This window comes from Lotus japonicus, chromosome 1, assembly GCF_012489685.1.
Source record: "Lotus japonicus ecotype B-129 chromosome 1, LjGifu_v1.2".
Taxonomy (NCBI): Eukaryota; Viridiplantae; Streptophyta; class Magnoliopsida; order Fabales; family Fabaceae; genus Lotus; species Lotus japonicus.
This window is the reverse complement of record NC_080041.1, coordinates 118,655,421-118,681,449: the sequence shown is the minus strand read 5'-3', so window position 1 is coordinate 118,681,449 and position 26,029 is coordinate 118,655,421. Positions and strand designations below refer to the sequence as shown.

At 36.1% G+C, this 26,029-nt stretch overlaps 1 protein-coding gene and 1 long non-coding RNA gene across 8 annotated transcripts; one reads left to right on the top strand and one right to left on the bottom strand.

Annotated features, from left to right (window-relative positions):
- The first annotated feature begins 659 nt into the window (after positions 1-659).
- On the top strand, positions 660-16,659 carry LOC130729782 (uncharacterized). 7 transcript variants are annotated; one of them, XR_009016124.1, is made up of 8 exons: positions 660-964; positions 1,058-1,235; positions 2,523-2,611; positions 8,349-8,451; positions 8,529-8,633; positions 9,429-9,511; positions 10,610-10,693; positions 13,339-16,659. XR_009016124.1 is itself a non-coding variant. In XM_057581618.1 (5 exons), exons 1-4 carry the CDS (start codon positions 765-767, stop codon positions 8,449-8,451), a joined length of 570 nt encoding a protein of 189 aa, XP_057437601.1. In that variant the 5' UTR covers positions 670-764; the 3' UTR covers positions 8,529-8,634. The 7 variants fall into 7 exon arrangements, 1 of the variants encoding a protein (XP_057437601.1); XR_009016123.1 differs by having other exon boundaries at positions 662-964; positions 13,367-16,659; XR_009016127.1 differs by lacking the exons at positions 10,610-10,693; positions 13,339-16,659 and adding an exon at positions 9,609-9,689 and having other exon boundaries at positions 663-964; positions 9,443-9,511.
- Positions 16,660-20,838: 4,179 nt separating this feature from the next.
- Positions 20,839-25,754, bottom strand: LOC130729781 (uncharacterized). Its single transcript, XR_009016121.1, has 5 exons — positions 25,542-25,754; positions 24,632-24,721; positions 23,826-23,917; positions 23,473-23,558; positions 20,839-22,821 (listed from the first exon to the last, which is right to left on the bottom strand). It is a non-coding gene; the product is annotated as an uncharacterized LOC130729781 (long non-coding RNA).
- Between the last annotated feature and the right edge of the window lie 275 nt (positions 25,755-26,029).

The window sequence follows — 26,029 nt, the reverse complement described above, 5'->3', positions numbered from 1 at the left end:
TCTCATGATTCACAACTTCAAACAAATCTTCATACCGACATCAACCGGGTATTTGAGTTTTTAGCATTAACACAATTGAATCTTATTTTTTCCTAGGGAATTGGTGCCTAAGATAACTATTCCAAGGGAAGATTTAGACTACCACGAGTGGCACGCTGGTAATTATTCCCAAAAAACTATCAACTCTGCAAAAAAACCACTCATGCGTAATGAGTAGAGTACACATCGCCTCTCGATCCAATCCGTCTTTCCCTAGCCTCCCCAACACACTCTCGAATAATTGAAAACAACTCTTGAAATTAACGAATTTTTGACTCTCGAGCACGGCCATACATAACATAGAAATCACATTCGGAGGAAATATCGAAAATTCGAGTGGCTAAAGCTGAAGCATCTACTTTCGAAGTAACAGAAAGAAAAGCAACGACTGGAGTGGGAGAAAATGCGAGAGTAAGCACTTGATCTCTACATAAAACCTCTAACTAAATCTTTACAATTGGAGGTTAATTTAAAAGTTATTTCACATTTCTAAACTAGATAAATGCACACAAATGATATATAAATTAAGTAAATTTAGCCCTTATTAGAAAATAAGAAGGATGTGTACGAAAGCTATCAAAACCATGTACTTTTACAAACTTGTGAGTCAGAGAATTACAAGTGTGTATTTAATTTAATTTATCTGCAGCTGGGAATTCAATTTGTTACCGTTGAAGTGTTTGATCGCAAACTCCTATAAATCAATTTCATTTCACAAGCAATTTATGAAGTTTGAAGTAACTAGTCTCCTCTCTCTGTCACCCTGTGTTTTCTCTCCGAAACGATCTCGGCTCGCCACCGTAGAGGAGCAATTCACCACCGCATTCATCTTCGTCATCCGGCATACTGCCCCTCTCTCCGGCGTCCGTCCGTCGTCTTGCAAAGAGAAGAGAGAGCCCGGAGCTAGAACCATTTCTTTGGTTTGGTAAGATTCACTTCTCGTTTTGCCCTAATCTTTATTTGGTTTCCGATACATACTCCTTCTCGATCTCACATCAACCTTCTCTGTCTGGTTCAGTCGCAGAAAATCTTGTGCGTTCCGAATTTCTATCGCACTCATGCTCTTCTGCCCAAGATTCGTTCATCGGAGAAACCAAAGGCCCGTGATCTCCATTCCGCGTTCAAATGTTTGGTCCGCACACGGCAACGGTGGAAGAAGGCGCGAGTCGCGTGACCAACGGTGGAAAAACGCACCGGTAACTATTTCAAAGGGATCCAAATGGCATTGATGTTTCTTGTTTCATATTTTCCTAATAGGATCATAGAACTATTTCATCATCATATGAATTGTAAACTGATTATTCATATTATAGACTGTGGAGAAGTTTGGCATCATGTAATCATAGGCAAGACATGTTCAAATGCATTTGTTTTCTGTGGTGGGCTTGGCTGAGGGTAATAAATTAGGAGTATGAGGGTTTTCAAAGATAGGTGAAGGATTTAATTGTATTACAATTTGACACTGTATGCTTGAAAGCTTTAGAGAAAATGGGATGGAATTGAAAGGTGTGACATGAAATAGAAAGGAGAGGGGTGGAGATGTGTTGTGCAACTGTGTCTGGATTATTAATAAAATGAGAGAGATAGTATGATTTCAATATGACCTTTGTGAATGTTTTTCAAGTATTCTCAATATAAGGTTTAATAGATGGGAAAAAAATTAAAAAGAAAATAACCACCCCTCATTATTTCCCGATTTGGAGGGGAACACAAAGTGAGAGTTTGAGGGGGAGTAGTTCCCCCCTTTTAAATAAGGGGTGCTGTTCCCTTTCCATCCGTTTCCACTTCATTCACCTCACTACTCCTAAAAAACTCAAGGAAAAATAAAATAATCCGCTGAATAAAATGGGCCGCAGCATATATATTATTGGCAGCAATAAATAAAGATCTAAATGTTGAATTTGGAGAAGACAGAAGATCTGCTATTGTGATTCCAAATTCTGAAACAATTCAGCGATGGATTGAGGTTTGGGGGTTGATGTAATTATAAATTATAATGGGTTATCATGACTTGTTGAGAAGGAACAAGAAGTCTGGGATCCTAGAAGCAGTCACTAATTAGCTTTATCTATTCATTTAAATGAGTTGTATATGGTAAATGTGTACACTCTTGAAAACTTTTCAATCACAAATTGAAAACTGAACTAGTTTTTTATCAGTGGTTTTGATATTTTTCATGCCATTCTAAAGATAAATTATGCTTTTTAAGGTTGTCAGGTTTACATGCCGTGCTGGTTCTATGAGTGGATGCTGATATAAGCCTGGCTTGGTTGTCCTTACTAGTAATATATTGGCTTTGAATTTTAACTATCCATGTCTATTCATGTATAACAACACAAGCCTTTTAGCTAAGTCCCTCATAGTTGCTATGCGGAAATGCTGCTTTTAGTTTAATTGAACAATCCCTGAATGTTGTGTGCTTAAAGCTTTCTGTTTATTTCCCATTTAATAATGACATTTGGTTTGTACCATGTGGATTTCAGGCTGCTGATGGTCAGCATCTGATTCTTCATCCTCTGAACATGAAGTGTCTACTTCACCATTATGGGAGCTATGATACGCTTCCTCACAGGTTTGGAGAAAATCAAATTATATTTCTCCTATTTGCTTAGAAAGGAAATGGAAAAATGTGTTGGTCTGTGTGCTTGAGGTTAATTGATATTGGCATAATATACGGAACTTCTTCATTTATGGGCCTTGAATTGAGTTGTGAAGTCTCAAATTTGGTTTATAAACACATATGCACTGGGAAACATGGACTTCTAATTCCATAAATATTATGTCAATACAAACTTTGGCTAGCTGGTACAAAAGACTAAAAGAGGATGTATGTTACATACGAGCTAGTAAGATTTCACCATATATGCTATTAATGCTACCAATATCTGAACTATATCATTGATTTCAAAGTGGAATTAAACCTCAGCTATGGACTGACTTGAATGAAATATTCTGATTGATTATTCCATGAAGCTGAGTACATATATATATACAAGAGTTTAGGGATAGCTAAATAAGGAAAAGATCTATCCTAATAAAAGATAAAATATACTAAATATATTTATTCCCTATTTATTTTATCTACATATCTCAACACTCCCCCTCAAGTTGGAGCATATAAATCGTATGCATCCAGTTTGTCACATATATATTTTATCCGGGGACCTCGTAAAGACTTGGTAAAAATATCAGCCAGCTGATCTTGAGAGCAAACAGAAGAAGTCTTGATAGTACCACAAAGAATCTTCTCCCTAATAAAATGACAATCAACTTCTATATGTTTTGTTCGTTCATGAAAAACCGGATTAGAAGAAAGATGTAAAGCTGACTGATTGTCACATACTAAGTTCATAGGAGTAATCGCACAAAACTTCAACTCCTGAAGTAAGTGCTTCAACCACAAGAGCTCACACGTAGTATGAGCCATAGCACGATACTCAGCTTCGGTGCTTGATCTAGCAACAACACTTTGTTTCTTACTCTTCCAAGAGATGAGATTTCCACCAATAAAAACACAATAACCAGAGGTGGATCTCCTATCACCTGCATCACCTGCCCAATCCGCATCTGAATATCCAGTAATACTAGTATGACCTCTATCAGTATAAACAAGACCTTTTCCAGGCGACCCTTTTATGTATTGAAGTATCCGAATAACAGCCTGCCAATGACTCTTACAAGGAGAGTTTAAAAACTGACTGACAACACTAACAGAGAATGATATATCAGGCCTGGTCATTGTGAGATAATTCAACTTTCCTACTAACCTCCTATATCTTCCTGGATCAGAATAAGGCTCCCCTGGTTAGGCAGAAGCTTCACATTAGGGTCCATAGGAGTATCCGCAGGCTTGCAGTTAAGAAGGCCTGTTTCTTCCAAAATATCAAGCGCATACTTTCTTTGACAAATAGCAATGCCAGACTTTGACTGAGCTACCTCAATCCCAAGAAAGTAATGCAAAGATCCAAGATCCTTAGTCTGAAAATGCTGAAACAGGTGCTGCTTAAGAGCTTGTATGCCCTCTTGGTCATCACCGGTGATTACAATATCATCCACATAGACAACAAGATAAATGAACGTCTTTGAGGATGAACACCTAAAGAAGACTGAGTGATCCGCTTCACAACGAACTAACCCAAACTGCTGAATAACATTGCTGAAACGGCCAAACCAAGCTCGGGGTGATTGTTTCAGACCATACAGAGACTTTTGCAATTTACAAACTAGTCCTGACTCCCCCTGAGCAATAAACCCCGGTGGTTGCTCCATATAGATCTCTTCTTCCAAATCACCATGTAAGAAAGCATTTTTAATATCCAGCTGAAACAAGGGCCAATGTCGCATAGCAGCCATGGCCAAAAATAAACGGACAGATGCCATCTTTGCAACTGGTGAAAAAGTATCACTATAATCCAAGCCATAAACCTGAGTGTACCCTTTGGCAACAAGACGAGCCTTCAATCGATCAATATGTCCATCAGGGCCTACTTTAACATTAAAGACCCAACGACACCCAACAATAGATTTCCCTGCAGGAAGAGGAACAAGCTCCCATGTATTATTAGACTCTAAAGCTGTCATCTCGTCAATCATCGCTTGACGCCAACCTTTGTGAGATAGGGCCTCCTGTATAGTCTTAGGTACAATAATGGAAGATATGGTAGAAACAAAAGCGTAGTATGCAGGGGACAAGAGATGATATGAGAGAAAATTATAAATAGGATGGGGATTACGAGTAGAACGACTACCTTTCCGAAGGGCAATGGGCAAGTCAACAGGATCCGAAGCAGGAGAGGAGGCTGGATGAGGAACCAAATCACATGTCTCATTTCCTGCAGAAACTGAGTCGTGGGGCTCATCCGTTACAGTACGTCGTGGGCGACGCTCATAAGTAATGCGATAACGAGACATATCAGGAGCTGGCGCTGATGGAGTGGAAGTGTCTGCTTGAGGAGTAACGACCGAAGATGGTGACATAGACACTTGAGGAACAGGTAAAACCACAGGAAAGATATCTAGATCAGATTGTTGACCAGTTGTAACAAAGTAAGGTGTATCTTCAAAGAACGTGACATCTGCAGAAGTGTAGAACTTATGTGTGGATGGAGAGTAACACTTATACCCTTTTTGAACACGAGAGTAACCTAAAAAGACACATTTGACAGCCCGAGCAGACATCTTATCACGACCTGGTGAAAGATCATGAACAAAGCAAGTACAACCAAAGACACGAGGCAGAACACAAAATGAAGATTCCCTAGGATACAACATGGAATGAGGAATCTGATTACCCAAAACAGATGATGGCATCCGATTTATCAAATATCCTGCAGTCAAAACAGCTTCACCCCAAAACTTTAAAGGTGCATTAGCATTGATCAATAAAGTACGAGCCGTATCCACAATATGTCTATGTTTTCTCTCAGCTACCCCATTTTGTTGGGGTGTATGTGGACAACTAGACTGATGTATAATGCCATGAGACTTCATAAAAGAGTTAAAGGAATCAGAAAAATACTCTTTAGCATTATCACTTCGCAGAACACGAATTTTCTTATCAAATTGAGTTTCAATTTCAGGACAAAAATTTTGAAAGATACTAAACAACTCAGATCTATCTTTCATTAAAAATATCCAAGTACACCTGGAGAAATCATCAATAAAACTGACATAATACCTATATCCTAAGATAGAAGAAACACGACTTGGACCCCAAACATCAGAATGAATGACATCAAATGGATGTAGGGCCCTTTTATTGACACTACTAGGAAAAGACGACCTAACATGCTTCCCAAGCTGACATGACTCGCATTCCAAAGACTCTAACTGCGACAAGTAAGGCACCATGTTCTTTAATTTGTCCAAACTCGGATGTCCCAGACGACGATGAAGTAAACTCGGAGACTCAGCAGCAGCCGCACAAATTGCAGAAGATGGTTGTTGTAGATAATAGAGACCATGTGATTCAGATCCTGCTCCAATCATCCGTCCCGTACTCCGGTCCTGTATAAAGAAGGAATCAGAGGTAAAAGTTATGGCACAACCTAATGATTTGGTTAATTTACTGATAGAAATAAGATTAAAAGCACATCCCGGAACTAATAGAACAGAACTCAAAGGTAGTGTAGGAAGAGGAGATGTCTGCCCAACACCGGTGGCTTGTACTTTCGAGCCATTTGCAAGGGTAACATGGTGTGTAGTTTTGGGTGAAGATAAGTTAGAGAAAAAGGAAGGATTACCAGTGAGATGATCTGAGGCACCGGAATCCAAAACCCAGGATCCAACAGGTGTAGAATGAGAGTAACAAACTGTAGAATTACCGGTTTGAGCAACAGTTGCTGACGAAGATGATCGTTGAGCGCCCTTCAGCTGGAGATATTCCTTGTACTCATCAGCTGAGAATGAGTGGTTCTTTGCACCATCAGATTCAACCTTGGACTCCATAGACTGTGCGACATTAGCAGTTTTGTCTGGAAACCCAACTAGAGAGTAACAACGATCCTGTGTGTGTCCATCCCTCTTACAGTAAGAACAATGGAGATTTCCTCTACCTCCTCTTCCACGTCCACCACCTTTACGACCACGACCTCGACCCCCTGACTCAAAAGAATTTGATATGAGAGCAGAGGAATCAGAGGCTGTATGAGATTCAAGTCTAGCTGAAGTGGCAGATGAAGGAACACGAAGTAAACGATTAATAAGCTCCTCCGCTGTAGGAATATTGGGATTAGTAAGGGTCTGGTTTCGAACAGATTCCAGATCCTTATGGAGACCATGCAAAACAAACACCATGAACATATTGTCAAGTTTCTCCAGCACCTTCTTCAAATCGTCATTAACCAGCATTGACTTCAGCTCCACAATGGTAGATTGTGCCTTATTCAGGTAAGACGGCAAATTAAGATCAGTCATCTGGAGATTTGCCAAATTACGTACTGAATCATACAACCGCTGAATATCATTAGCATAGATGTCCTGTGCCTTTTTCCACACATCATAACATGTTTTGTAGGGACGAAAGTGAACAATCAGTCTAGGTTCAATTGCCTGGTATAATAAAGAAACAAGTTGATAATCAGCCTTCTCCCATTCCTTCTTCTCAGAAGCATCAATATCAGCACACTTTTTAGTAAGGTGCTCGGACAAACCTTGACCCAAAAACCAGATCTCAACAGCATTGGACCAATCTAGATAATTTGCCTCATTCAACTTCTCAGAAGTGATAACAGGAGTCCCAGAAAAAGCAAATGAGATGAGACTCTTCTTCTCACCCTTGGGAGACTTATCCTTCAGCAAATCCTCCATGAAGAAAAAGAACAAACAGAGACAGGGAAAACAACCGCAACCAAACAAATCCAAACACACTTCAAACGAAAGGCTCACTGACTGGAACAGGCCAAAAAACAGAAACAAGAGACCTCAAACACAGAAACGAACCACAGAAGAGGAATCCTGGAATAAAAACAAGCAAACCCAGAAAAATTGTCAGCGGCGACCGGCAGCGACGGCAGCGGCTGGCGGTGGCGGCTGATCACGACACAGTGGTGGCAGCAGCGGACTATGGTAGCAGCAGCCAACAGCAGTGGTGGCGGCCGGTGGTTGCTTCCGGAATTCTAACTGGTAAAAATAAGGGTTAGCCTACGATGGCTGAAACCCTAAACTAAACTAGTAAACCAGAGGGAGACTTGAATCAGAAAGCTCTGGTACCAACTTGAATGAAATATTCTGATTGATTATTCCATGAAGCTGAGTACATATATATATACAAGAGTTTAGGGATAGCTAAATAAGGAAAAGATCTATCCTAATAAAAGATAAAATATACTAAATATATTTATTCCCTATTTATTTTATCTACATATCTCAACAGACTGAAATTGATGGTATTGAATTCAAGTGAAGCTTGGTTTGTAATTTCTGCTTATCAGAAATCCTTTCTTTGGTTGGACCAATGTAAATAATTTTCCTTGAGAAGTTACAACCACAGTAACCACAAAGCCTTAACCTGCTAGTTGAGTTCGCTACTTGAACCAATTGCCCTTGGGCTCTGTCACAGGGAAAACTTTCAGTAAGGTAGTATGACTTTGTATATTTTTCATAAAAAATGCCATCGGCTTGCTCTATGGTGGTACTAGTAGATATGGTGGCAATTGTCTGTCTATTTCAATATTTAGGTTGAGAATATTAGTTGACAACATGTAGTATATTAATGTGTTCTTATGGTTGATGTTTTTAACAAACATGTTTTATTGGTGGGAGGATTAGTGAGTATGATATGACTTTTAACCAGAGTCTACTGATTGCAGAATAAGTGGAAGGATTCTGCAATTGGAGACAGTTACACAGTCTGAGGCTATGAGGAGGCGTTATCGATTCCTGAGTCATTTTCCATTAACCACAACATTTTAGGTGCCTTTCAAAAGACAGTTATTCAGTTCTAAGATATTTTCTTATGATTTGTTACAGATGTTTTCTAATTTTTTCAGCTTTCTGAAATTGATTTGAGTGAGATATTGCCTCCTGAAGCACTGGCCCTATTTATGGATGAAATAAATAAGCGCTCTAATCTGAGGAAACAACTTGTAAAGAAGGTATCAATTTATCCCTGCGTACATACAGACATGCATATACATGCACAGTATAGTCTGGTTGTAGAGTAAAATCTCAGAAAGCTGCTTTCATCAACTTTATGTTTTAATTACTTGTTTCTTTCTTTGCAAGCCTTCTATCTGGTATGCTATTAGGGGAAATTGTGTTGAGGAAATCTTCTCAGGAGTTAGCCAAGATAGGAACTTATTTTTTAGGTCTGGTTCTCCGAGTCTGGAGCCCAACTGTTGTTAGATTACAGTTGAACCTGAGATCGTTAACTTCATTCATACTACTAACTGAAACTGGGCCCCAAACCCTTGTAATTGCATGCTAGTGCCCTAGTGCTGGTTGTGAGGCTGCAGTTGGTATTGATTTGTGGGGTGTCATCATATTCCTTTTGCTCACATTTTACAGATTGTTTTGGTTTTGGCATCAGCATATTTTGGCATGAACAAGGAATGTGGAATAAGGAATGTGTTCACATGACTGGAAATCTTACGCTTATGGAAATATTACGTTGTGAATTGTGATACAAAATGAATGAATCGTGTGATTTGTAGTTGTTGAACATACCACATCTACATAATTTGCATTCGAGGAGTGCTACCTACACACTCTCACACTCCTTGTGATTGGTCTATTTTCTCTTTTATTAAAAATGGTGCTAACTTTTGCAAAAATTAACCAACCGCAAGAAGTGTGTGCCGGAGCGTGTTCAAAAGAGTGTGCTGGTAGCATTTCTTTTTGCATTCTTGCAATTGTTTGGCCTACTTTTGGAAATATTTTCATGATTATAGTGAGATGTCTGAAGTTTATAGACCTTCCCATTGAGATGCTACATAGGGCATGAAGTATCGTGTCACTTGTCAGATCAGTTCAGGTACTTACTTTTATAATGTAACGAGTTAGGCATTCTCATTAGAAGTGATAAGCACTAAGCTCTGCATCTGAACTTTAATGTTTATGGGTGGTGGTAGATCTTCTGCAAGAGAAACTATTGGAAGGGTTGCTTCTGGTGCTGTTGCTAAGAAAATCCTTAAGAACTTTCCAGAACTGAGGCATGCTACTCGTCTCATATGTTTAGGCTATAATTCTTTTGTGGTATTTCTTCATTGGCGTTTTTGTTTTAACATGGAAAGAAGGATATATTATCATTACGTAAGAGGAGTGCTATAAACACACTCTTTTAACATTCATATTTATATTTCAACTGTTGGTTAGGAAGGGTAACTCTGAATAAGCTGAAAGGTGAGTGACCCACGTGTGTGGGAGGAACAGATAAGATAGGCTTTACGCATTCACATATTTAGTTTTTAGTTTTTTGGTTCCATTGTATGATTATAGAAGATGAAAATATATCAAACTAATAATGCAAAAAGGACAAATTTCGTAAATTCTTTTTCTCCTTTCCTTTTATGTTTTCACTAGCTTTTCTATCACTCAAGTTCCAAGTAAAATCTCGACCAGGAATAGAATAAAAAATTTATTTGTATTATGCGCAAAAGACGGTTGATAAAGGTGACGAAAAGCCTCTAAGAAAGGAACATTCCTCACCAAAATTCCTCTACACAATATGATTACTTCCACCCAAACTGAAAGGAAGCAGTGATTTAAAAGAAACACTACACTAAGAACTTGACTTCCTAGGACCATAAATTGCAGCAATCACTGGATTTGGCATCCTATCCATACTGATCTTATGTAATGTTCATAGAGTGCGCATGTACTTGTCAGAGCCTAATTTTACTATATTAATAACACGAACAAATTCCTTTTACCACTTGGTGGGATCAGCTACATTAATCCATACTGTACTTGTTAGAGCCTAATTTTGATAGATGACTCTTCTTTCTTCCGTTCCCATTTTTTTCTACAATTTTTTTAATCACCAATGCATTTTGATTTACTTAATACATCTGCGTTTCACAAGTTTTAATTTGTCAATTCCTTAAGAAATATTTGCCAATTTACTTTCCAGATTCCTGCCTATGTCTCTCAAGTTCACAAGGTAGTAGTTCTTCCTGACGAACTAATTGATCATGGCAAACTGACCCTTGATCAGGTATTAAAGGTTACTTTTTTCATATTTATATATGGTCAGTGGTGTTTTTTGTGTAACTGTTTGAAGTAGATTACATGTATTCTGAACATGGTGATGACTATCTGTTTAAATTTTTGATATTTTTTGTGGATATTAGGATTTTACTTAATGTATCAAGTGCATTGACAACTTACATGAACTGCAATTCTTGTAATGCATTTTGCAAATCATGATTGCAACTTAACATTTTGTTGGAAAATAGTTTGGAATTCATAAATAATATGAAATTTGTCCTTGTCCTTGTTTAATTTAAACTCAATATATAACTTTACTTTTCCACTTATTTTAGTCCGTTCCCTCTAGAATATCAATGATAAACTGATTTCTGCCAAAAAGAAAAAACTGATTCTCACCAAATAAGAAATGTCTATACAATCTTGAACAGAAACTTCACGCATTTTTTACATGACTAGTGAATATTATTAAGGAAATGACGTTCAAATCACTAAGAAAATAAGGGATGAATATTTTTACCATCCCAACCTTCTTGCCCGGGCATTTGGGTACAAATCTGAATTTTCATACATATAGATGTATATTTAGTGCATGAATAAACTTGTCAATTCTATTTGAATGAATTCAAATTCTTCCTATTTGATTTATAATTTATTAAACAGATGCCATCATGTTGTCCTATTCAGACATTTAGTTTATCATCCTAAAATTGATCTAGTGAATACATATGATGTAGAGAATAGTGGAGACTATACAAAAATAATAAAATTTTCACCTTAACTAAACTCAGACAAGTTGTGCTCGTTAGTTATCCATTCAAGCTTCAGAGCTTCCCTTTTAGAAGAATTAAATTTGTAGCCCATCAATATTTGATTGCTCTGAGGACTTCTGACCCTGTTATTTGATATTAGGCTTAATCCAGTTTTTGGTCCTCATCCTTTGTTATAAATATGGCTTTAGTCCCTCGCCGGAGCAAAGGTGGGGCTAGGTCCCCAGTTTTTGGCAAAATAGTTGGTTTTGGTCCTTCCGATTGGTTGGGTCAACGCCGGAGCTCCGCCGGCTGACGTGACCCTTGCCACGTCAATTAATGAGCTCAGCTGAATTTTTTTTTCTTTTTTCATTAAATTAAAATATAATTAAAACACATAAAAATTAAAATATTAATTAACTCTCACTAATTAACCTTCTTTTTAATTAATTAAAACTCTCACCCAGATTTCTTCATCATCATCAACATCATCATCCTTCCTCATCTTCTTCTCCTCCTTTATCACCGATTCTTCACACAACCACCCCCAACCCCATCTTCCCTTTCTTTCTTTCTTTTTCACGCTCTCTCTATCTGCTTCTGTTACTGTTTCTCTCCTTCTTCTTCTTCTTATTTTCTCTGAAACCGTAGCCACCTCTCCTGCGTCGCCGGCCTCTTCGTCCACGCTTCCCTGGCGAGCTCAGATCGTGCCAAACCCTCTTTTCCTTCTTCTTCTTCTTCCATGAACTTAGACCCGCACCCAGATTTTCAGATCCAAACTTAGTTTTTTAGATCTGCACTCAAATTAGAACATGTGTTGTTTATTTCTTTCTTCTCCATTTTCTGGTGCTAGTTTGGGGTTGGGATTGAGGTTAAGGCTGAGGGTAGGGATGGGGAAAGGAGGGTTGGGGTTTCGGTTGTATGTGGGGTTGAGCATAACGCCGTAGAATATGAGTTTTCTCCACTGCAATCAACCAATCTGGGTTGTAGACCAGTTATGGGTTTTTTCTTTACAGGTCTGGGTTGGCTTTTTCTCCCGTGCAATCAACCAATCTCGTTTCATTTTACACGCCATAATCGGTTTATCCTTACTTTATGCTGCTGAACTGATATACTAGTTCTTCCGGGTCTCTCTCCTTATTTCCATTTCAGAACCCCAACTTTCAAACTCTGTACACTAGGTTTTTTGAAGAAACTTATTATGTGTTCCTTTGTAATCGTTCTTGCATACTTTGATGCTCTCAAAGTTTATAGCTTTAATTTGTTCATGAAAGCTTTGATTTTCATTGATGCGCCATAATATTCTTATTTTTATGTTTTTTATTTCCAAATTTTTGGTGTCTTAATCACTTTGGATATTTGAATATGCATCTGGTTGGTTTTTTTTTTTTTATGATGATGGGTTGAAGATGATGTTAATACAGTAATGATGATGAAGAAGATGCAATGAATGAACATGATGTTGTAAACTAATTTAATAATTAGAGTTTTAATTTTTTTAAATGAAAAAGAGAAAAAATCCAAGTGGACTCATTAAATGATGTGGCAATGCCACATGGGATTGCCGGAGCTCCGGCGTTGACCCAGCCGGCCGGAAGGACCAAAACCAATCATTTTGCCAAAAACTGGGGACCAACCCCCACCTTTACTCCGACGAGGGACTAAAGCCATATTTATGACAAAGGTTAGGGACCAAAAACTAGATTAAGCCTTGATATTATAATAATTAACATGAAAAAAAGGGAAGAAAGCAACACTTTACTTTGAAACCGGCTTGTTGTTTTGCAACCCTTGTATATGTCTGCTTGCATGCTTGATATCTTACCAGGCGCTTCTCACCCTTAGAATAGTTTTGCAACCAAGTAATTTTATGTGTTTTTCATTTTGTTTTCTCCTAGAACAGAAATGACATTGTCATTGTTATTTCGAAGGGTTTTGGTTCTCCTGTTTGACAAACTTGAAGCTGAGCTGGCTAAAGCTGTTATGTCACACCTGCAACTAAGGGCTTTCAATTTGGTAGTGGGTTTGTAGGTATTTAATATTGCTCATATATATCACTTATGTGGGTGCTTTTGTCTGATTATTTAAACTTACATATATGACTCTTTTTTTATGGTTCCTCACATATAGGACTTTGAATGCCTTTGTCTTATTAGTTTGATCTGACTAAGCAGGGGTCAAACTTGATGTATATCCACTTATTTGCTTTTTTTTCTTTCTAATTTTTCGTTCTTATTTTCACTTTTTCCATTTGTATTGCTGCATGTTTTAGTTCATTTGTATTACAATTTTTCCAGTGTCCTTTTTCTTTTATAGATTGTATTAGGTTTTGAGTAGTAATTTTTCTTTTTCTCTCTTGTTAGACTTCGGACTTTCTTTTTTGGATCCTTTGGTTGATCTTTATTGTTTGTTTTCTTTGTTTGTATGGGTGAGTTGAGACATTGAACACTATTATAATATGATCCTCCCGACATTCTTGCTTTGGTTGCTTTATAGCTATTTTCTCGCCTAATATATCTTCAAAATCTCTGGGTGAGTAGAGACATTGTCTGATTATTTAAACTTTTATATATGACTCTTTTTTATGGTTCCTCACATATATGACTTTGAATGCCTCTGTCTTATTAGTTTGATCTAATTAAACAGGGGTCAAACTTGATGTATATCCACTTATATGCTTCTTTTTTTCTTTCTAATTTTCACCTTTTCCATTTGTACTACTATTACTGCATGTTGTTTTAGTTCATTTGTATTACAATTTTTTCAGTGTCTTTTTTCTTTTGTAGATTGTATTTAGGAACAAAGCCTTGTAATTTTAGATCATTTGTCTTAGGTTGAGTTGTAATTTATCTTTTTCTCTCTTGTTAGACTTTGGACTTCCTTTTTTGGATCATTTGGTTGATCTTTATTGTTTGTTTTCTTTGTTTGTGTGGGTGAGTAGAGACATTGGACACTATTATAAATAAGATCCTTTAGAGTGATCTTCTCGGCATTCTTGCTTTGGTTGCTTTATAGCTATTTTCTCGCCTAGTATATCTTCAAAATCTGGGTGAGTAGAGACATTGTCTGATTATTTAAACTTACATATATGACTCTTTTTTTTATGGTTCCTGACTTTGAATGCCTTTATCTTATTAGTTTGATCTAACTAAACATGGACATATCCACTTTTTTTCTTCTTTTTTTCTTTCTAATTTTTACCTTTTCCATTTGTATTGCTGCATGTTTTAGTTCATTTGTATTACAATTTTTCTAGTGTCCTTTTTATTTTGTAGATTGTATTTAGGAACAAAGCCTTGTAATTTTAGATCATTTGTCTTAGGTTTTGAGTTGTAATTTTTCTTTTTCTGTTAGACTTTGGACTTTCTTTTTTGGATCTTTTGGTTGATCTTTATTGTTTGTTTCTTTTGTTTGTGTGGGTGATTAGAGACATTTGACACTATTATAAATAAGATCCTTTAGAGTGATCCTCCCGGCATTCTTGCATTGGTTGCTTTATAGCTATTTTCTTGCCTAGTATATCTTCATGATGGCCGATGCTTTTTTTACCGTTACTCATATATGACTTTTAATGTCTTTGGCTTACGTGTATCCACTTTTTTTTTGTTTAATTTTTCTTTCTTATATAAGATTTTTCACCCATTAGGATGTCAGTTTTTTCACATATTAGGATTCAAATGTCCTTTTTTCATTTATAGATTGCACTACTGACCAAAGTAATTTTTAGATTATTTTTTAGGTTTTGAGTTTTAATATTTCTTTTCCTCTTGTTAGACTTTGGACTTTTTTTTTGAGATCCTTTGATTGATCCTTGTTTGCAAGTAGGTGAGTCGAGACATTGGACGCTATTAGAAATAGGATGCTTTGAAGTGATCATTTAGGGTGCTTGCTTTCATTGCTTTATAAATGGTTTCTCGCCTAGTATATTTTCATGATGGTCGATTTTCTGAGTGATTATGTCTTGTTATTTAAACAAACATATATGACTCTTTTTTACAGTTGCTCATATATGACTCTGAATACCATTGTCTTATTATTTTGATCTGACTAAAGAGGGATCAAACTTGATGTATATCCCCTTATTTTCTTTTTCGTTTATGTCTAATTTTTCTTTCTTATTGCTTGTTTTAGTATATTTGTATTAGGATTTTTCCGGTATCCTTTTTCTTTTAATATTTGTCTTAAGTTTTTAGTTGTAATTTTTCTCTAACTATACTTTTTTTTGGATCCTTTGGTTGATACTTATTGTTTGTTTGTGTGCGTGAATAGAGACATTTGACACTACTAGAAATAGGATCCCTTGGAGTGATTCTCTAAAAGTGCTTGCTTTGACTGTTATATCTTCATGATTGTCGATGCTATAAGTGTCTTTCTCTTATTATTTAAACTTGTGTATATGACGTTTTTTATGACTCATAATGCCTTTGGCTTATTAAATGGTGGATCAAACTGAATGTATATCCACTTATTTAGTTTTTTTTTGTCTTATTTTCACCTTTTTCCATATCCACTTATTTAATTTTTTTTTGTCTTATTTTCACCTTTTTCCCTACATCTGTATTAGGATTTTCCATTGACCTTTTTCTTTTATAAATCTTATATAGCCTTGTAATTTTCAAATCACTTGTCTCAGGTTTTGAGTTGTAATATTAGACTTTGGAGTTTTGCATCCTTTGGTTCATCCTTATTGTCTGTATGTGTGAGTGAATAAAGACATTAAACACTTGTATCTTATTATTTAAAATTGCATATATATGCTCTAAATAGCTTTATCTTATTATTTTGATCCGGATAAACTAGGATCAAACTTGATGTGTATCCACACTTATTTGTGTTTTTTTTTCTCTAATTTTTCTATCTTATTTTCACCTTTAAGTTTGTATCGGTTGTTACATTTGTACTAGGATTTTTCCAATGTACTTTTCTTTTATAGATTGTATTTAGGACCAAAGCCTTGTAATATGTCATTGTCTTAGGGTCTAAGTTTTAATTTTTCTTTTTCTCTCTTGTTAGACTTTGGACATTTTTGGGGGTCCTTTTGTTGATCTTATTATTTGTTTGTGTGGGTGAGCAGAGACATTGGACACTAGAAAGAGACATTGGTCCTTTGGAATGATCTCTTGGGGTACTTGTTTTGATTGCTTTTTCGCCTAGTATATTTTTATGATGGTCTTGTATGAGTGCTTTGTCTTATTTAAACTGGAATATATGACTTATTTGTTCAGATTGCTCATTTATCCTCTGAATCGCATCTTATTTATTATTTTGATCCGGATCAAACTTGATGTATATCCACTTGACATGCTAATAATTATACTTGATGTTATTTTCTATGGCTTTTTTTTGTCTAATTTGTCTTTCTTATTTTCACATTTTCCATTTGTTTGTGTAGTAGGATTTTCCCGGTGTCCTTTTTCTTTTATATATTACTTTAAGACAAAAAGCCTTGTAATTTTTAGTTCATTTGTCTTACTTTTAGGGATCTTTTTTTTCTTTTCAAGCGAGTATGGACTTGTTTGTGTGAGTCTATTAAAAATAAGATATTTGGTTACTCTTATTTGTTTAAGAAGAGGTAAGGTCAGTTGTAGGCATGTTAAGGGAGGAGTAGGAGTAAGGGTAGATGAGCGTAGGGGTAGAAAGGCTGGTTGGGATAGGAGTAGTCCCACACAAAAGATGGGTAGGTCAATAGGAGTCGGGCGGGGGAAGGGAGTGAGATAAGGTCCATAGGAAGGGTAGGGTGGGCAGAGGGGTAGGAGATGGCTAGGATGGGAGTTAGAGGTTAGGGAGTAGGTAGACGAGGAAGGGACTCGAGTGGGAGTAAGGGTAGGGCGTGGGGTAGAAGGTAAGGCCGGTTGGGATAGGAGTCGGGCGGGGGGGGGGGATATAGGAAGGGAAGGGGTAGGGTGGGCAGGGGGTAGGAGATGGGTATGACGTGTAGGACAGGGTCGGGGTTGGGGAGTAGGTAGACGAGGTAGGGAAGGGGTAGGGTGGGCAGGGGGTAGGGCGGGGTAGAAGGTAAGGCCGGTTGGGATAGGAGTCGGGCGGGGCGGGGGGGGTAAGGGTGGGGGATATAGGAAGGGGCGGCAGGGGTAGGAGATAGGATGGGTATGACGTGTAGGACGGGGTCGGGGGTCGGGGAGTAGGTAGACGAGGAAGGGGAGGGGGTGGGAGTGCTACTAACCTGAGAACGCCTGACTCGAGCACGACTAACCTGAGAACGCCTGACCTGGGCACTACTGACTCGAGCACTACTGACCTGAGAACGCCTGACCTAGGAACTACTGACTCGAGCACTACTGACTTGAGCACGCCTGACCTTGGCACTACTGACTCGAGCACTACTGACCTGAGAACGCCTGACCTGAGCACGCCTGACCTGGGCACTACTGACTCGAGCACTACTGACCTGAGAACGCCTGACCTGAGCACGCCTGACCTGACCACTACTGACTCGAGCACTGCTGACCTGAGCACGCCTGACCTGACCACTACTGACCCGAGAACGCCTGACCTGGCCACTACTGACTCGAGCACTACTGATCTGAGAACGCCTGACCTGAGCACCCTAAACCAACCTAGAACCCTAAACCTAAACTTAACCCTAAACCAACCTAATCCTAAACCTTAACCCTAACCCTAATCCTAAACCAACCTAATCCTAAACCCTAACCTAGTCCTAATCCTAAACCCTAAACCAACCTAATCCTATACCCTAAACCCTAAACTAAACCTTAAACTTAAACCCTAACCCTAAACCCTAAACCTAAACCCTAAACCAACCTAATCCTAAACCTTAACCCTAATCCTAAACCCTAATCCTAAACCCTAAACCCTAGACCAACCTAGCCAACCCTAAACATAAACCCCTAATCCTAATCCTAATCTTAAACCCTAAACTAGCTACCCTACCCCCATCTACCTACCCCACCTCAACACCTTATTCCCTTCCTACCCCTAAATCGTACTTCTACCCCTTTAACCCGCTCCTACTTTACCCTACCCAAAAGCAAAGATTTACAAGAGATAAAATGAAAATTATAAAAGAATATTCTAATAAAGAAAATATCTACATTACCCTACTTTAAGGCTTTGTGCCTTAAAGTACAAACTATAAAAAGAAAAGTGAAAATGTACTAAATCAAGTATGCATCGGTCATGATGAAGATAAACTAGGCGAAAACCAAGAAGTAAAGCAAACAAAGCAACCATATTAGATCACTCAAAGGGGTCACATTTAGGGTTGGCTCATCAAAGGAACATATTTCTTCTCAACTCATCCACGCATAAACAAAACAACCAAGTAGAGGTTAATCAAAGGATACAAATAGTAAAGTGTTCAATGTTCTCAACAAGATACAATAAATTACAAATGAATATCCTCGATATGTCCAAATAAACTCACCCACACAAACAAATAAAACAACCAAGTACGAATCAATCAAAGGTACAAAAAGTAAAGTGTCTAATGTCTCTTAGAAGATAAAAGTAAATTACAAATGAGTATCATATACAAGAGATCTACAAAGTACTATGCTTTGTGTTCTAAATTACAAACTATAAAAGAAAAAGTACCACAAAATATCACAACATAAATGTACAAAAATAATCAACCCTATAGCGCTCAAAATGATTCAATATCCAAAGTAACTCACCCACACAAACAAATAAAATAACCAAGTCTCCAACCAAAGGTACAAAAATAAAGTGTCCAATGTCTCTCAACAAGATAAAAGTAAATTACAAATGAATATCCTATACAAGAGATTTACAAAGTACAATGCTTTGTGTTCTAATTTACAATCTATAAAAGAAAAAGTACCAAAAAATATTAAATGTACAAAAATAATCAACCCTATAGCGCTCAAAATGATTCAATGTCCAAAGTAACTCGCTCACACAAACAAATAAAAAATAACCAAGTACGAATCAGCCAAAGGTACAAAAAATAAAGTGTCCAATGTCTCTCAACAAGATAAAAGTAAATTACAAATGAATATCCTATACAAGAGATCTACAAAGCACAATGTTTTGTGTTCAAAATTACAAACTATAAAAGAAAAAGTACCACAAAATATTAAATGTACAAAAATAATCAACCCGCGCTCAAAATAATTCAATGTCCAAAGTAACTCACCCACACAAACAAATAAAATAACCAAGTACGAATCAAACAAAGTTACAAAAATAAAGTGTCCAATGTTTCTCAATAAGATAAAAGTAAATTACAAATGAATATCATATACAAGAGATTTACAAAGTACAATGTTGTGTGTTCTAATTTACAAACTATAAAAGAAAAAGTAACACAATATTAAATGTACAAAAATAATCAACCCGTAGCACTCAAAAGAATTGAATGTCCAAAGTAACTCACTCACACAAACAAATAAAATAACCAAGTACGAATCAACCAAAGGTACAAAAAATAAAGTGTCCAATGTCTCTCGATAAGATAAAAGTAAATTACAAATGAATATCCTATAAAAGAGATCTACAAAGCACAATGTTTTGTGTTCTAAACTACAAACTATAAAAGAAAAAGTACCAAAAGAATATTAAATGTACAAAAATAATCAAACCTATAGCGCTCTAAATGATTCAATGTCCAAAGTAACTCACCCACACAAACAAATAAAATAACCAAGTACAAATCAACCAAAGGTACAAAAATAAAGTGTCGAATGTCTCTCAACAAGATAAAAAGTAAATTACAAATGAATATCCTATACAAGAGATCTACAAAGCACAATGCTTTGTGTTCTAAATTACAAACTATAAAAGAAAAAGTTCCACAAAATATTAAATGTACAAAAATAGTCAACCCTATAGCGCTCAAAATGATTCAGTGTCCAAAGTAACTCACCCACACAAACAAATAAAATAACAAGTACGAATCAAACAAAGTTACAAAAATAAAGTATCCAATGTCTCTCAAGTAAATTACAAATAAATATCATATACAAGAGATTTACAAAGTACAATGCTTTGTGTTCTAATTTACAAACTATAAAAGAAAAAGTAACACAAAATATTAAATATACAAAAATAATCAACCCTGTAGCACTCAAAAGGATTGAATGTCCAAAGTAACATACTCACACAAATAAATTAAATAACCAAGTACGAATCAACCAAAGGTACAAAAAATAAAGTGTCCAATGTCTCTCAACAAGATAAAAGTTAATTACAAATGAATATCCTATAAAAGAGATCTACAAAGTACAATGTTTTGTGTTCTAAATTACAAACTATAAAAGAAAAAGTACCAAAAAATATTAAATGTACAAAAATAATCAACCCTATAGCGCTCAAAATGATTCAATGTCCAAAGTAACTCACCCACACAAACAAATAAAATAACCAAGTCTCCAACCAAAGGTACAAAAATAAAGTGTCCAATGTCTCTCAACAAGATAAAAGTAAATTACAAATGAATATCCTATACAAGAGATTTACAAAGTACAATGCTTTGTGTTCTAATTTACAATCTATAAAAGAAAAAGTACCAAAAAATATTAAATGTACAAAAATAATCAACCCTATAGCGCTCAAAATGATTCAATGTCCAAAGTAACTCACTCACACAAACAAATAAAATAACCAAGTACGAATCAGCCAAAGGTACAAAAAATAAAGTGTCCAATGTCTCTCAACAAGATACAAGTAAATTACAAATGAATATCCTATACAAGAGATCTACAAAGTACAATGCTTTGTGTTCTAAATTACAAACTATAAAAGAAAAAGTACAACAAATTATAAATGTACAAAAATAATCAACCCTCTGGCACTCAAACGGATTCAATGTCTAAAGTAACTCGCTCATACAAACAAATTAAACAACCAAATAGCGTACCAAAAGATCCCAAAAGTGAAGTGGGGAAAGTTCTCAACAAGAGTAGCATTTTCCCAAATGCAACGGCAATGAAGAGCAAGAAGTTAAGCAAACAAAGCAAGCATATTGGACCTCAAAAGGATCATATTTCTAGCCTAAAGAATCAATCAATGAATCATATTTCTTCTCGACTCATCCTCACACACAAACAAAACAACCAGAAGGGATAAACCAAGTATCCCAAGAGTGAAGTGTCCAAAGTTCTCAACTATATAAAAATAAAATTACAAATGAATATCCTATACATCTACAAAGTACAAGGCTGTGTCTTAAAGTACAAACTACAAAATATAAAGTACAATAAAATATCCTAATACAAATGTTCTAAGACAATCAATACAAATGTTGTACTTGTCTCCTAAAGTACAAACTACAAAAGAAAAAGTACAATGGTATCCTAAGTCCTAATACAAATGTTGTACTAAAACAATCAAGAAGGATCCTATTTCTATTACTAGCCTAAAGGATACACCAAAGGATTCCATTTCTAATTTGAGCAATTAGGAAGAAAAGCAATAAAGTAAAAAATAGAACTTCTGATCTGAAGCACAGATAGAATAACTAATTCCAGCAGCCACCTGCTCTCCCTAGACAGCCTTATCGAACTATAGCCAACCTTACAACTGGATCGTAATACAAATGTGATCTTGAAAGCTTATGTTGAATCCTCACAACTAATAGCTAGCTCAAACCCACAGCACAGTTATTTAGGAAAAATTGGAATGAAACCCTTGTATTCGTACCCCTATCCTAAATATTGTAACAATGCTTTTTCTGTGTCTCAGATTCTCAGTCTTTACATGATAGTTGGAAGGAGGGAAAGTTTCAATGTCATATGCACTAAGAAATACTTAGTGATATAATGGTGGCAATGTGGGAGAGAGAAGAGTGAGTCACCCGCCCCCACTCAACTATTTTCTTATTGTTAGAGCATCTCCAATGGGAGTATGTAATGTCAAATACATACTCTCACCAATATCTATTACCATTGGAGCAAATTTTTAATTCCAACATGGCTAGTGAGAGTATGTGAATGTAGATACTCAATTTAGTCATGAAAAGTGTGTTTGCATTTATTATTGCTTAATGTAAAAGGTTTAAATAAAACTTGCAATTAGTAAAATAATTTTTTATATAAACTTTTAAGAGTTGTTGGGTTGGAGTAAAAATTAATTAAAAGATGTAGATGATGTGGCATTATTAAAAGTTGTAAAAAGTAGAATGTAAATACTTTAGTGAGTATCATGGTTAAAGATGCTCTTACAGAACCCAGTAGGTGAGCTTTTTTATTAATGCAGATTGTCCGTATTATAATGGCTATACTTTATCAACATCTATCTTCAAGACTACTTTAATGCAATGTCACATGAAGATTATCACAAGTCTCACCTGGCCTTTATTCTCCTCCAGCTAGTAGTAACTTGCTAGCTTCATGGTGACCTGCTTTAATGTGGAGATTATTCTTGCTGCAACTGACACCCCTAAACCTGACTGTATTTGAACAGCACGACCCAAAGAAAGGAAAAGGGAAAATCATATATCCCATAGATAGATATTCACAGCTAAATATTTTAAACTTGACACTCCTAACAATTTACCAATATTATATTATGCGTACATTATACATTTTTTTAATCTGTACCTATAAAATCAAACAATAAAATTTATGATGGCACAATGTATTGTGGTAGCCCTGCTTCTGTGTTAGAAGAAATTAAGTACATGAAATATATAAAAGGGCAACACTTAATTGACCTGGCCCCCTTCTAGCTACTTGTCAACCCTACAAAAATGGGGTTCTACTTGATATCTTTCACATAATCAAATGTAACCCTTGTTTTCTGAGTGCAGAATTGAAGCCTGCTTAAAATAAGCTTCATTTGGAAACCTCCACCTTGGTCATGAATACATAAGGAGCTAGACATGTAAAAATTAACAGGAAAAGATAAAAAGAAAATGAAACCCATCGATAAATTGATCACATCAGTTGTTAGCTAATTATGAAGAAATTCAAACAAGTAGAGTCCCCAATGATCTGGAGGAACTCTCATTAAACCCAGAAACATGTTTAATAGCCACTTTCACAACTAACCACATAATTACAAACAGTTCATTAACAAGAAATTAAGGAGAGAATCAGACCTTCGGTGTACAGATGCTTGCCATAAATTTCCCAGAATGCTTGCCATATGATAAACTGAACAAGGTGTCTTCAGTAAAAATTTCCACTGATCCAGAAAAGTATAAGCTTATGAGTTGAACAAATTCAAGTAAAGGAACTACCCAAGGCACCAAACACCTTACAAAAAAAAGGTTTGCACCATAAAATTAGCTTAGTGTAAGATTCTATTTAATTTTGAATTTTTTTTATAATACAAGTGGGGACTAGATAGCCTCCCTGCACTACAAGTGGCTACTATTTAACATTAGATGCAATTTCTTAATATGTGAAAATTATCGTAAAACTCAACCAACACCTAATATATATTCCTAACCTTGTAAGCTTTTTTTCTTGACGTGCTACGATAGATTCAATGTGTTGTTGCCAGAAACATCTTCGGGTAGCGGTATCCTCAGGAAGAGCAACCTGCAAGATGAAAGAGCTATGTTTAAGAATCAACCAACTAATTAAAATTGAGGAAGAAGACAGACACTAAAGTGAGAACACAAGGGGAAATGCAATCTCAAGGTCTTTTGCCACAAGAACAGATGTAGCAGAGTTAAGCATTTCACAGAGTGCCCAAAACAAATTGATCAACAACAATAACTCAGCGCATGCCCAAAAAAATAACAATTAAGACATGAAATTTTGACTAATTTAAGAATCAGAGGACACTAGTGCCTTACAATGATAAAAATCATACTGAGCTTCACAATTAGGTGCTGGTTTAAAAAGCAAACAATACTTTGGGTGCAAACCACAGTTGCAGTGTAAATATAATAAAAACATAATGAAATGACAACTCAAAGGATAAAATAAGATATATTTGAACCACAAACAGACTCTAAACATGCAGTACTAGTATTGCATCCTTCAACATTTAATGTGGTAAGCTTCTGCAAACCTGTAACCCAAGAGAGAACAGAAAGACATAATAGTAATGCATAACGGAAACTGCTTTTACCACTTATTCAAATTTAATAAAAGTTAAAACAGCATTTTGATGACCATAAAAGAGCAGTATATTTTCATTGGAGAGTGAACATTAAACACAACTGGACATGTTCTGATGTGCATGAAATAGTAACAACAACTACAATCCTGGTTTGTGGATGCAACACTACACAACTTCCTCCTCACCTCAAGAGATGGACACAATCAGCTGTATTCTGCTATTTCTCTTCACGTTCACCTTCATCCAAGCCCTTCATTTTACTGCCAATTCACTACCTATATTGATACGATGTTGAAATCACTAACTATATTGATTTGCAAACACAAATTTTAGCTGTATTTTGTACCATATTCCATGATATCTTTTTAAGTTTTAATATATTAACATATGAGATTATGCTCAATATAACTTTTCCAGTAGATACTCAGCTTTACATTACATGCACATGCACCACACGAAGAGAAAACATTGAAACTATCTTTTGAAATAACAAACTCAGGCTCTTTTATGCAGCAGATCTCAAACTTTCCAGTCACTAAATAAAAAGAAAAAACGTAACATGATGACAGAAAGTGTTTCAAAAAGGGTGTTGAATGAATAATATCACAGTGCTTGAGACACCATTGCTCTCCCAAACTCACTCACGGGTAAAAAACAACCCACATGCACCATATCCACTATCATCAAACATCAAACCACAATATTTTTTAACTGGTAAAATATCCCACCACAAGAATATTTCCATTATCCAAGAGATGAATCACATGGCTTATCATCATTCTCAAAAATATTGAAAGAAATAAAAAATTGAGAAAATCTACCATGAAAATAAAATTTCATTGAAGAGAAGGAAAGAGCAGTAAGCAGCATATTCATACACCAACAACATGCTATGTTAATCAATCCCTGGAACATACTTGGCACTACACTAGAACTAGAACAAAATAAAAAAGTCTAGACTAATTTGAAAGGAAATAATTCAAATCTTGAAAATCAGAGAGCTCCTCCAGAGGGAGGAGATAAATTGAGGAAGAAATGAGAAAAACGAAACCCTAATAACAATGAGAAATTGCCGTAAAAGATGAAAATGATTACCAGTGAAACGGTGGATGGTGGTGAGGGAGGAGTGGTCCGTCAGGAAGAAATGGGGGTTTGTGGTGGTCGGAAGAAGAAAACACAAACCAACGTAGCAATCTTGTGAGATGGAAAGGCGATCGACGGAGATGAAACCCTAGTGTGACGACGGAACGCGAACTCAGCGAGCGTTAAGGAGAGAACTGAGGTGAAGACCAGAGCGTTATGTCCTTTATATAAGAGCATCTTTATATATTTAATTTTAATCATTAGTTTTGCTGTATTGTAATTTGGGTGGTATTGTTGTCATGTATTTTTAAATTGATTATTTTTAATTCTTATATATTATATTGTATATATTTTATATTTTATTCGATCAATTGAAAGATATTATTAGGACTACCCTTAAAAACAATCTTCATCCCTTTACCTATCATCATCCTATTTTTGATCAACCTTACCTGTTACCACCGCCATCCTCTTTCTATCATTCACCATCAACGTCTCTG

Coding starts and splice junctions, on each gene's coding strand:
- LOC130729782 (XM_057581618.1), top strand. CDS start 765: ATGAAGTTTGAAGTAACTAGTCTCCTCTCTCTGTCACCCTGTGTTTTC. Junction 965..1,057: donor AGAACCATTTCTTTGGTTTG/GTAAGATTCACT, acceptor TGTCTGGTTCAG/TCGCAGAAAATCTTGTGCGT. Junction 2,612..8,348: donor TATGATACGCTTCCTCACAG/GTTTGGAGAAAA, acceptor TACTGATTGCAG/AATAAGTGGAAGGATTCTGC.